Source organism: Bos taurus, chromosome 3 (genome assembly GCF_002263795.3).
Source record: "Bos taurus isolate L1 Dominette 01449 registration number 42190680 breed Hereford chromosome 3, ARS-UCD2.0, whole genome shotgun sequence".
In the NCBI taxonomy this organism is placed as follows: Eukaryota; Metazoa; Chordata; class Mammalia; order Artiodactyla; family Bovidae; genus Bos; species Bos taurus.
In genome coordinates, this window is record NC_037330.1 from 117,242,757 (window position 1) to 117,255,252 (window position 12,496).

The 12,496-nt window shown below is 38.1% G+C and overlaps 1 protein-coding gene across 5 annotated transcripts in view; it reads left to right on the top strand.

Annotated features, from left to right (window-relative positions):
• Positions 1-12,496, top strand: part of RBM44 (RNA binding motif protein 44) — a 28,916-nt gene continuing 16,420 nt past the window's right edge. For 3 of the 5 annotated variants that reach the window (XM_059885246.1, XM_002686576.6, XM_059885249.1), the window contains exons 1-9: positions 1-87; positions 3,722-3,812; positions 4,807-6,410; positions 6,695-6,750; positions 8,577-8,753; positions 9,376-9,559; positions 9,650-9,672; positions 9,805-9,886; positions 11,766-11,880. In XM_059885246.1, coding sequence (XP_059741229.1) covers positions 3,740-3,812; positions 4,807-6,410; positions 6,695-6,750; positions 8,577-8,753; positions 9,376-9,559; positions 9,650-9,672; positions 9,805-9,886; positions 11,766-11,880 — 2,314 coding nt within the window. In that variant the 5' untranslated portion in view covers positions 1-87; positions 3,722-3,739. Of the gene's footprint in view, positions 88-406; positions 497-2,672; positions 3,191-3,721; positions 3,813-4,806; positions 6,411-6,694; positions 6,751-8,576; positions 8,754-9,375; positions 9,560-9,649; positions 9,673-9,804; positions 9,887-11,765; positions 11,881-12,496 lie in introns of those variants that run through there. The other 2 variants (XM_059885247.1, XM_059885248.1) reach the window with 2 other exon arrangements.

The window sequence follows — 12,496 nt, forward strand, 5'->3', positions numbered from 1 at the left end:
CTGCACGCGGAGCGCCACTTGCTCTGAAGCGGAGGCGCTCGCGACTGGAGGCTTCACGAGTGGCGGCGGCAACAGCGCGGTTCTGAGGTGCGACGGGAGTGGACGCGGCGGGCTGTTGTGGCTGGCCAGAGCGGAGGCCGGGGCTTGAGCAGACGGGGTAGCGAAGCCTAGTTGAGGCGGGTCCCCGCCTGGGGTGCGCCCCCGCCCAGGGTTGCGCCCCCGCCCAGGGTTGCGCCGTGTGAGGAGGCAGTCGAGGGCTCCTCCGGCGGGCCCTGAGGGGAAGCGGCTGGGGTCCGGGGGTGCCGCCGTGGTCCGCGGGGTTTGCGAGTCCGTCGGATGGCCTTGGAGTTCTAGAATCACCCAATTTGGTACCTTTGCATTCGGTTCCAAGTGAGCCCCCCAGCCTCGCTTCGCAGGCCCCGAGACGGGGTCTTGCGCTCCCAAAGCACTTTTAGAGCCGAGTGGCGGGGCCGGACGCTGATTTCTCCGGAAAAAGGTGAAAATTCACTCGTGTGTTTAACGTTGTGACAAACACGAGCGGAGTCTCTAGAGCGGGTGGGCAGAGTACGGCGGCAAGCGAGACACTGTCCAGAGCGAGAGGTGGACGCTGGACGTTAACTAGTGTCCAAGATATGGAGGATGGACGGCAAAAGCGTGGGGATGTTGTCCAAACTGACAAAAGTTCCTGATGCTGTGTGAAGGGCCAGGAAATTTTCCCTAAGAAACGGTTACTGGGAGTGAGATTGGAAGGTTGAGCAAGAATTGTAGGTGGTTGGGGTGGGGGCACAGCAGGAGAAGAACGCACTTGGCACAACCTGTGTGAGGAAGTGTGTGTGCCAAGGTGAAAGCGCTTGGCGCAGCCTGTGTATCCCACAAGTGCCGAGGTGAATGCAGGGCCCAGGCCCATGGAGGGGCGTAGACGGTACTAAGATTTCAATCACTCTCCAAGGAATGATGCCAGTCTGTTGCTTGGCTTTCAGTAGGAGGGTGAACTGATCAGATCTGCATTTAGAAAAGATTATTCTGGCCGGCTAGAGGTTGTTGCCCAGATCCACGTTAAGAGTCAGCAGTCCCTGGACTAAAAGGTGTCAGGCTCTGGTAGGTCACTGACAGGACCTGGTATGGATAAGGGAAGTATCAAGGGAGAGCAATTTCTGGTTTGGTTCTGGGATTGAAAACACAGGAAGGAGGGAATGGTTTGGTAAATGAGAGCTGGGAGAGCAGAATAAAAAGGAGTATATGCCTAGGAGTGGAATTGCTGGATCACATAGTTATTCTTTTTTTTTTTTTTTTTTTTTAAGAACTGCCAGATTGTTTTCCAAAATGGCTGTACCATTTTACATTCTCACCAGCAATGTAAGAGGGTTCCAGGTTCTCCACTTCCTTGCCTGTGTGTGTGTGTGTGTGCACAGGCTCAGTTACTCAGTTCTGTCCACTCTTGTATCCCATGGACTGTAGCCCGCCACGCTCTTCTGTCCGTGGGATTCTCCAGGCAAGAATACTGGAGTGGGTTGCTATTTCCTTCTCCAGGGGATCTTCCTGACCCAGGGATCAAACCTGCCTTGGATTGGCAGGTGGATTCTTTACCACTGAGCCATCTGAGAAGCCCCATTCCTTGCCAATACTTAACTCTCTCTCTCTCTTTTTTTTAACAGCCATCCTAGTAGGTGTAAAGTGTTATCTCATTGTGGTTTTGATTTGCCTTTCCCTAATGCATGGTGGTGGCTCAGCTTGTAAAGAATCTGCCTGCAATGCAGGAAACACAGGTTTGATCCCTGGGTTAGGAAGATCCCCTGGAGAAGGAAATGGCAACCCACCCCAGTATTCTTGCCTGGAGAATCCCATGAAGAGAGGAGCCTGGTGGGCTACAGTCCATGGGGTTGCAAACAGTCAGACACGACTGAGTTACTAACACTTTTACTTCAATGCATGGTGATAGATTGAGCATGTTTTCATAGGTTTATTAACCACTTGTAAATCTTTGGAGAAATGTTTATTCACAGCCTCTAATCATTCTAAAAATTGGGTCATGTGTCTTTTAGTTAGACTTGCAAGAGTTCTTTATATATTCTGGATGATAGACCCATATCAGATGTATGATTTACAAGTATTTTTGTTATACTAGAATTTTTCCTTTTTTCAAAGTTCTTGAACTTGCGTGTCTGTTAACATTTAAGAATGAAACAAAACATTGAACGTAGATCTGAGCGCAGAATCAGATGTGAATGAGAATCCAGCTTGTAAAGACAATAAGGAGATTTGCAAAATAAGTATGTTCTTCCTGATAATTTTTTAACATATACTTTTGTTTTTTAATTTAAAATGTTACTTATATTAAGTAGAGGGCTTCCCAGGTGGTGCTAGTGGTAAAGACCCTGCCTGCCAAAGCAGGAAACATAAATGGCTCCTGGGATCGATTCCTGGGTAGGGAAGATTCCCTGGAGGAGGAAATGGCAACCCATACCAGTATTCGTGCCTGGAGAATCCCATGGTCAGAGGAGCCAGGTGGGCCACAGTCCATAGGGTCTTACAGAGTCAGATACCACTGAAGCAACTGAGCACACACTATATTAAGTAGTGGGTTGTTTATGGATAAATTTTAAGTATTTGAAATTTTGAAAGTTTTTGTTTTACTCTATAATATGATAAGTATTAATAAATATTACCCACATAAACAAATACTCCTTGGGATTCTCAATACTTTTTAAGAATGTGAACAATTCCTGAGAATGCAAAGTAGGAAAAGAAATCACTTTTCTTTTTAATGTTAATTATTTTGATAAACTGGCTTTCTTTATATCTACTCTTTATTTTAAATATTTACCTGACATTCTTAGAGTCTTTACTGACTTAATTAAAATCCCTTAAGCCAGGAATTATAAACTTTCTGCTTTTAAATGTAGTATAGAAGTCCATAAATCCTTTAATTATATATGTATGTATGTGCATTTTCTCAAACTTTTATCAAATCTGCAGAAAGTCTGTAACCCCAAAATTTAATAACCGTTTCCTCAGTGTACTATTACCCCAGAAGAAGCTATAGAGACCATTTAGGGAAGAGTATTTTTAGTAGCATATTTGGGGTTCTTCCAGAAGACCCAGCCTCCCCTTCATTTAAGGAGTTGTAGGTCTCTACTCTGACACAAGTCTGGGAATTGATTGAGAAGTCATGACTATCTGTATGATTCAGGTAAGAGTTTTGTTCACTTGACCTAGAACTTTTCTGCTTTTGGTAGCCTAATACATTTTCCAAATGTTCCTTGGAAATCCTAAAAGAATATGTCTTATCTGTTTAAATAATGGGCTTGCAAGTTGGCTTCGTGGTAGAGAATCCACCTGCCAATGCAGGAGCTGCAGGAGACATGCATTTGATCCCTGGGTCGGGAAGATCTCCTAGGGGAGGAAATGGCAACCCACTCCAGTATTCTTGCTTGGGAAATGGACAGAGGAGCCTGGCGGGCTACAGTCCATGGGGGTCACAGAGTTAGAAACGACTGAGTGACTGATCATGCATGCATGCATGATATTTAAATGATATAATCTTTTATTGTAGTTCTCTGTTCATATCTTTAAAAAAAATTATTCAAATGTCTTACTGTTTTATTAGCCCTCTGATATTAGAATCTTTGACTATGATTACTACTCTGTCAAATTCTTGTTTTTCTAATAGTTTTTAAAATATGTGCTGAGTATCATAGTTCAATATTTATACCTCTTCTAGGATATACATCCTTGAGTGATGCAAGCCACTGCAGTGGTTGAGACAGCTTCTAATAAAGGCTACAACAATAATGGAAGAAACATTCAGAAAGGTAAGAGGCGTTACCTTTGGTTGGCTTTATTAATAGTTCCCTCCTCAGTGTTGCTATATGTTAAGCCTTCCTACAAGTAAGATGAGATTCAGCATGTTTTTAACTTGACGGATCACTCAGGTGATTTCTGGCAAATGTGAGCAACCTAAACAGGATCTCTCAGGTAGATGGAAAATTTAAGAAATAGAAGTGAGCTAGAAGAGAGGATTTATGTCCAGCCAGGCTTTCAGGAACTACTGACAGGTACAGTTACCTTCAGGGTAATAAGTGGAAAGTGGACCCAAGGAAAGATTTTTTCTTTATATCGATCTAAAATTTCTTTTTCTGTCGTAAAGGTAGAAGAGAAAATAACAAGGGCATATAAAGCAAGTTGATTAAGCTTTAAGTGTTTATGAATACATGTAGTTTTAACTGTTAAGAGGACTTATGATAAAAATTCTTTTTCAAGTCAGAAGGGAAAGAGTGGATTTTTCAGCAAATAGTAACCTTAGTCATTCTACTTAGTCAGCTGAGTTCTTATAGCACAATACCATTGAGGTGCCTTTAACAACAGGTACTTATTTTTTCACACTTCTGGAAGCTAGAAGACCAAATCAGAGTGTCAGCATGGTCAGATCTGATAAGAGCTCTCTCCTGCCTTGTATCAGTGGACAACCACCTTCTTGCAATGTCCTCACATGGTGGAGAGAAAAAGAAAGCAAGCTGTCTGCTGTCTCTTCTCTCATATGTGCACATATCCCATTTTGAGGGTCATGACCTCATCTAGCCTAGTTACCTCCCAATGTCCCATCTCTACATGGGGAGTTAGGGCTTGAACACATATGAAATTGAGGGAAACATAATTCAGTCCATAGTAGCAATTACTTAGGGATATTTGTCATGAATAATATATAAAATATTCCTCCATTGGGAAGATCTTGGGCCAGACTATATCTAAGGTCTTATGTTTAAATTCTGTGATGTCGCTAACATTTTATCATTTTTTTTTAATCAGATGAGCCTTCTCATCATAAGAAAGAAAATTTGTTATCTCCTAATGGTTGTAAAGAAGCCAAATTGACTTTTCTTAATGATTACTATGATTCCTTGGCATTAGAAAAAAGAGCTAATGATAAAGAAATCAGCAATATTGACAAAATAGATTTATTGGAGCCATCTTTTACCATGAGTCCAGATACTAACATAGAGAGTGCTCACTCTCAGTCAAGTGAATTTGAAGATAATATTGACTATGCTTTCCTGAATGAAACCTACACTATACATTATTCAGAGTCAAAACTAAAGAGTGAAAGTCTTATTCATTTAAATTCAGAGTTAGATTCTGAAATGCAGAAAAGAGAAGAGGTGTTTTTTGATATTTTGGAACATCAAGGTGATAAGATTACTGACTTGGAAAGAATCTACAAGATTTCATATGATGATTATAAAAAAACTGCTGAAGATGTGCAAAAGCCTGATATAGATGAAGACTCACAGCAGGAATATCACAGTGCAGAAGAACAAGAGTGTATAAATAACCATTTATCATTTGACCAGGCAAAAACATTAGACATACCTAATCTGGAAGTTTTGGGATTAAGAAATTCAGGCTGTGAAGTTAAATGTGTTAGCAATCTAGAAGACAGTCATGTTAAATTGGAAAGTAATTCCAGCATCTCTTTAGATTCAGTTGATGTTTATGGACAAGAAGATTCACCTAGTGTCTCCAAACTTCAGAATTCTGTTACGTTAAGAGCATTTCATGAACCTAAATATGAAAAGTGTAAGGAACAAGGGACTAGTTTAATGCTTCACACTGTATTGGATGAAATTATACTCAGGAGTAGTCATCTTGAACACAAGGAATCTGAATCTAAGGGTTTCCTAAACCCTCAAAAAGCATTAAAAACTAAAATTTATACTCACAAAGTGAACCCTCAATTAACTGAAAGTAAAGATTCTATTGGAAATGTAATTGTTGAGGACAAAATGTTACAGCACCTTGATAATCCAGGCACATTGCCTCAGGACAAACATTTAGAGACATTACTCCAGCCTTGTAAAGATTGTCAGACTTCCTCTGTTTTTGATGATTCAGTAATTTCTGCCTCTGGGTATTCACATTATGAAAGCCTACAAAGCACCCCTAACCCAGCCTTAGATGTTTCTATTACTCTACCAAGGTCTGCAATCAGAGGTAATCAGGCAGTAGAAGAAAGTGGCTCCCTAAAAGTCGCTAATGGCAATACCATCAGTAAAGCACACTTTCACAATATGGAAGGACCGTGTCCCAAATCAGAGACAGATGCAGCAGGTTGTACAGTCACAGTTGATCAGACGGTGGATGTTAGCACTGACTTCAGGGCTTGTTTCACAGCAAGCAGGGCAACAAGTGCAAGATCGTCTGTAGTATCCACATCAAGCAACACAGAGATAACAATGATGAATAAAAAACGGCCTAGTGAATGGCAAAGTGAGAAACAAAGAAGTGTGGCTTGTAACACAGATTGGTCATACATTCAAGATACTGAAGACCCACAGATGGCTATGACAAAAGGGCCCACAGGGAAATCTCTCTCTGTTGACAATTTAAAACCTAATGGAAATGTCCTAAATAAGGTAAAACCAATATGATTAATAATAAAAAATGTATATATAGACTTCATAAAGCTACTGTATGCTAATGTAAACATTTTGGTTTATTGATTTATATCAGGGATTTCTGAGGCTTTGGTGAGAAAATGCTGGATGAAGGGAAAACATGACTAAGATTGTTACCAACTCTGTTCTTTGGGGGCAGTTATTACCACAAAATCACTTAGAAGTTGGATTTTACATCTTAACAGATACAATGTGTATTGTTTGTCATATATGTCTAATTTTATTTTAAATAATGTTTTCAGGATTCCCTGGAGTTAAAAACATTTGAGTTCACAGACTTAAAGAAACATTCTGAAAGGTAAGTCAGATGTATATACTTCCAGATTGTTGTTGTTCAGTCACTGAATTGTGTCTGACTCTTTGCAACCCCATGAACTGCAGCACACCAGGCTTTCTTCCTTCACTTATCTCCCAGAGTTTGCTCAAACTCCTGTCCATTGCGTCAGTGATGCCATCCAACCATCTCATCCTCTGTCGCCTCCATCTCTTGCCCTCATTCTTTGTCGGCATCAGGGTCTTTTCCAACAAGTCATCTCTTTGCATCAGGTGGCCAAAGTATTGGAGCTTCAGGATCAGTCCTTCCAATGAATATATGTTGCAGATACATCAGTTTAGGTCATTCACTCAGTCGTGTCCAACTCTTTGCAACTCCATGAACTGCAGCATGCCAGGCTTCCCTGTCCATCATCAACTCCTGGAGCTTGCTCAGACTCATATCCATCGAGTTGATAATGCCATCCAACCATCTCATCCTCTGTCGTCCCCTTCTCCTGCCTTCAATCTTTCCCAGCATCAGGGTCCTTTCCAATGAGTCAGTTCTTCACATCAGGTGGCCCCAAGATACACAGAAGGAAATAAAGTAGTAATTTGCTTTTTGTGTAGGGTACTTTCATGCTCACTCAGTTGTATTTGACTCTCTGACCCCATGGAGTATAGCCCGCCAAAATCCTCTGACCATGGAATTTTCCAGGCAAGAATACTGGAGCAGGTTGCCATTTCCTACTGCAGGGAATCTTCCCGACCCAAGGATCGAACCTGTGACTCTTTCATTGGGAGGCAGATTCTTTACCACTGTGCCACCTGGAAAGCCCAAAGGGTACTTAACCATATAGAAAAATAGCTGAGAAGGATCTGAAGAGATCATCCACTTCAGCCATTTGTCTTGAAACACATAAATATTAGAATAATATAGAACATTAAAGCTTTTCACTTACTGAAATTTAAGTCAGAATAATTCCTTCAGAAAGCTAATGTCATCTTTATCTAACTCAGACTCACACTGATTGAATTACTTTGTTTTCTTTCATTGGATCCCCTATAGACCAAAACAAGATAGCACATATGGATAAAAAACCATATATTGGATAAATAAATACTTGTACTTGAGTATTTTAGTCTTGATTTTAATTCAGTGTATAATTTACTTTGCATTCATGGAGAACTAGGTGGTTGGGAAGAGGAGAGAAAACGGGAGGTCTCAGAAGTCAAATAGTTTTCATGCTCTGAGGCCATTTACTTTTTCCTTCATTTATCCTTATTCTCCTAATGAGTTTAATCTGGTGTCCAGGCCTATAAAATTAAATAGTTGGTTTCAAGAGACAGAAGTATTTGAGAACAGTTAGAAGTGGCAGCTAGTAGGAAGGGAAGAGCTATTAACATTCAAAAGAAGTAGTGATTTTGGAGCTTTTTGATACGATAACAGCAAAATATTTACTTAACACAAGCATTATTATTTTTAAAATGTAAATTATATCTTCTGTTTAAACGGTAATGTGTAAAAACCATTTCCTCCAGAATATTTATCACTTTTAAAAACCAGTGCTTGATTTAAGTTGAAAATCTGTTGATTCTGGATATATAAGTTAGTACTTTATTTTAGAATTTTTTCCTTGGTTAAAAAAAGAAGTATGAATTTGAGAATTATTTACTCTCTTAACTTCTAAAAAGAATATATGTAGCTTTGACTCTTGACATCCTTGTTTTAAATCAGTTTCTTTAGTGGAAATTGATTTAAACTTAACAGAGAAATGTTAGAAATTTAAAATCTGTTTCTGGAGGCTTTCTTTGTCATTAACACAGAAAAATATTTGGAATCTTACCTAATCCCAATTTTTTATTTCAAAGGGAATCTCAGCTTCCTAAAGAGGTAGAGAAGAATTTGCCATCGAAGTGCTGTCAGCAGATAATGCAGAGAGCCATCCAGGCCGAGTCGCACCTTTTAAATGTTCACTATCAGTTGTGCCATCGCCACTGCAGCGATATTTACAGACTTGTGATGGAAGATAGGGAAGGACTAAACAGGTGACTGTTAGGGCTTTTTATTACCTGTTCTTTAAATTGAAGTATAGTTGATTTATAATATCATATGTTTCAGGGATATATCATAGTGATTCACAATTTTTAAAGACTATACTTCATTTATAGTTATAGGTGATTGTTAATTGTAAATCTGTATCTTCCTAGAAACCTATCATTATAAATTTATTCTAGAAAATTTCTTTGGTTTTCATTTTTGAAGGGCAAAAAGAGGGTAGATTGTAACTGGGTTTTTAACTAGCCTAAGGGTAATTAGAATGTAGTATATTTTAATTTCATGGACAGGCAACAGTGCATGTTGGGATAATGAATCCAGTAAAAAGACAGATTCAGTGTTTATAAAGTCCAAATATGGATGAAGTCAGTTGGAGTGTTTTTTATGACATTCTACCACATTCTTTCTGGGTTATTTGTATACTGAGGTTTGCTTTTACTGCCCCCAGAAAAACATATCTTCTGTGATTCATTTTCTGTTATTAAACATTTTAAAAAAATTTTTAGAGATCTATTAGAGTTAGAAGTAAATGTATATAGATGTGTAATTTGATATTAGTTTTAAATGAGTGGCTTGGGCCTAAATAGTTTTGTGAACTTAACTTTTGAACAGGAATTTATCAAGTAATTCTACTAGGAAGGAATTAGGATCAGCACTGCTGTCGGTTTTAGGAGACTTGAAAGTTAGATACATGAATTTGAAAGAGAAGATAAACAAGGGTATACCACTGGAAGAACTGCCTCCCTTGTCAATAGAATCAAGATTATTATCTGCCTTCTCTACTTTTGCTTCCAGGGTATGTATTTATGTTTTACAAATAAAATTTTTACTTCGTTTGGACAGGAAACACTTTAAAAGCTTTTTCTTCCCTTCTCTCTCTTTGCAGCTGATGAAAGAAGAGTCACATATGTAAGTTATGTATTCATCTAGTTTGAAATTTATTAAATTTTAAACATTGGTTAATTCAGTTAACTCTGTTTTCTGTTTTATTCTGTATTCAGAATATTGATAAATGCTTTAATGAAATATTAATCTGTTTAGCTTTTCAGGAGCAGATTCTGAACTAGATAATCAAAGTACACGTGATGTTGGTTCTTCTAGCCTAAAGAAGACACTCTCTCAAGTGAGATTTTTTTTAAGTAGTTCGTCAAGTATAAGTCTTTAATTTTATGGCTTGCACAAAGTAAACTCATTTTTAGGAGCTCTCCCATCCTTCTTTTCACTCAGCTGGCTTTGGGGCTTCACTGGTGGCTCAGATAGTAAAGAATCATACTGCCATTTGAGGACTGTGACTGATTAGAAGGAACATAGTGTCCTGACCAAATGGATGTCAGTAGCATATGTTGAGTAAGATGACCACACAATTTGTCATCAAATCAGGAGACTTTGAGGATGAAAGGTAGTGATTTAATAATTCACCATGACAATTGATATAAAACTTGACTGTCTCTGGCAGATCATAGTTTATGGTCCCCATCATGTTAATCCATTATAGTGAAAACTAACATGCTATGCCTTTATCTCACGAGGTAGTATAATATCCAGTTCATTTTGGATGGAGCAAAGTTTCATTGCTTCTTTGCTAAAATGATGAAAATAGTTTTTAAATGCCTTTCATAGGTTTTCTTAATTGATGTTTGTCAGATGACAGTTTGTGTAAGAGTACTTTGAAAACTGAAGTGATAGAGAAACATGAGTTATATTCACTATCAACAGAGTAAGAAAACTGAAGTTTGTTTCTGCTTTCTGACTTTGGTCTTAACCCTGTGGTTATATTATTATTTGGGTAGTTATAAACAGTAAGATGCATCCCAAAGCCAGAAGTGAAATAAATACTTGATTGGTTTATATTCCTTTCTGTTAAGATAAATGATTAAAAATAAATTAGCAAATTAGTTATTCCATCATTCTGTTTTTTAAAAAAAGAAAGTCTCAATTATCCACAAAGAATTAACAGGTCTAAAATCAGATTTTTATAACTTACATAGTTTGCTTAAACAACTTGTCCATTTACTGATATATGATGTTCTGGAGGGGTTTTGTTTTTCATCGTTATAAAGGTAGCAATGGTGTAACCTGCTTATTTGGGCAGAACAATCTTTAAAAGTACAAGATGCAGATATAACATATTTATAATCTTGATTCTGAAACTATCTTCTTTAAGTTAGAATTACTTTTTAATACCTATCTCACTAAGTTACACATGAAAGTATGCAGTTTCTAAATTTCAGCTCCTTATGTACCTCTTCATAATTTTTCTTAGTCTTGTATTACCTATAATGTTTGCTTTGTATTTTTTTAAATGATTCTCCTTTTTTAAAAAGGGTATGTGAAAAGTAACTTATGTATGGGAAAGAAATATTAGACTCCCCATAAATAAAAGGTATAAATAAGCATACATTAAACATATAACTTAAATGTTAATGTGAAAAATACTTACATGCATACCTCCAAAAATCTTCTCAGGTACTTCTGGTGTGTGAATGTCACACTTTGCTAAATATTGATGGTGTTCACATACAGGGGCTTCCCTGGTGTCTCAGTCAGTAAAGGATCTGCTTGCAATGCAAGAGACCACCTGCAATGCAGGAGGCCTGGGTTCGATCCCTGGGTCAGGAAGATCCCCTGGAGAAGGAAATGGCAACTCATTCCCGTACTCTTGCCTGGAAAATCCCATGGACAGAGGAGCCTGGCAGGGTTCATGGGGTCACAAGCGTTGAGCACAACTTAGTGACTAAACCACTGCCACCTCGCATACAGTCACTGGATAGCTAGTTTCAAATCATAATTCTCATGTGTGACAGACATAAAACTAAATAAACAGATTACCTAGGTTCGGTTTGCTCATCTGTAAACTGGGTTGGTAATGATTTTGTCTCATACATAGCCTTTGCTATTGTGAGGGATAAATAATGCCAGTAAAGCATACATGTCACATAGTAAGAGTACATAATAACTGTTAGTCCTTATTTATTATTTTTGTTCTTGTTATTAATCCTTAGACATCTCTGTTACTTGACAATGGTCATCCTAAACAAGATAAATCACCCGAAGAGGGTGGTTTAAAAAATGGTGATATAAATGTAGACTTGAGTCAACTAAAACTTGATGATAAAGGTTAGTATAAAAATATTTGTCTTGTGTTATTGCCAGAAAGTAAATAATAAAATTTAAAATATCCCTTCTGCCCATCTATTAAGTTAAACTTTTTAATTAACTGAATGACACAATTCAGATTATGAATGTTAAGTATGTTCTTATTACATCTACTTGATACCTTTAAGGTTACTTAATGTATCTGATAATGCCAAATAATAATACAGATTTTTTTCTTCTGGTTCATGTTTTCCAATTTAAAAAAATTCCTTCTTCTGTCCAGTTTATATCTCTGTAAACTGGTTTTTCTTTTTTTTTCTTTTTAGTTTTCTCTATGAAAAGATTATGATCATTCCAGGAAGATCATTAATTCAATTTTTAATGAAATAAAGACCTGTAGCACTGCTTAACCCCTTTTTTACAGATGTTTACTATTATTCTATCTATAAAGATATTTCTTCTTCAGTAAAGGATAATTAAAAGTCAGAAAAATACGGAAATTTTCTGGTTGTCCAGTGGTTAAAAATCCGCCTGCCACTGCAGGGGACAGAGGTTTGCTTCCTGGTCTGGGAGGATCCCACATGCGGCAGAACAGCTGAACCTGTGTGCCTCAACTACCGAGACCCAAGCTCTAGGG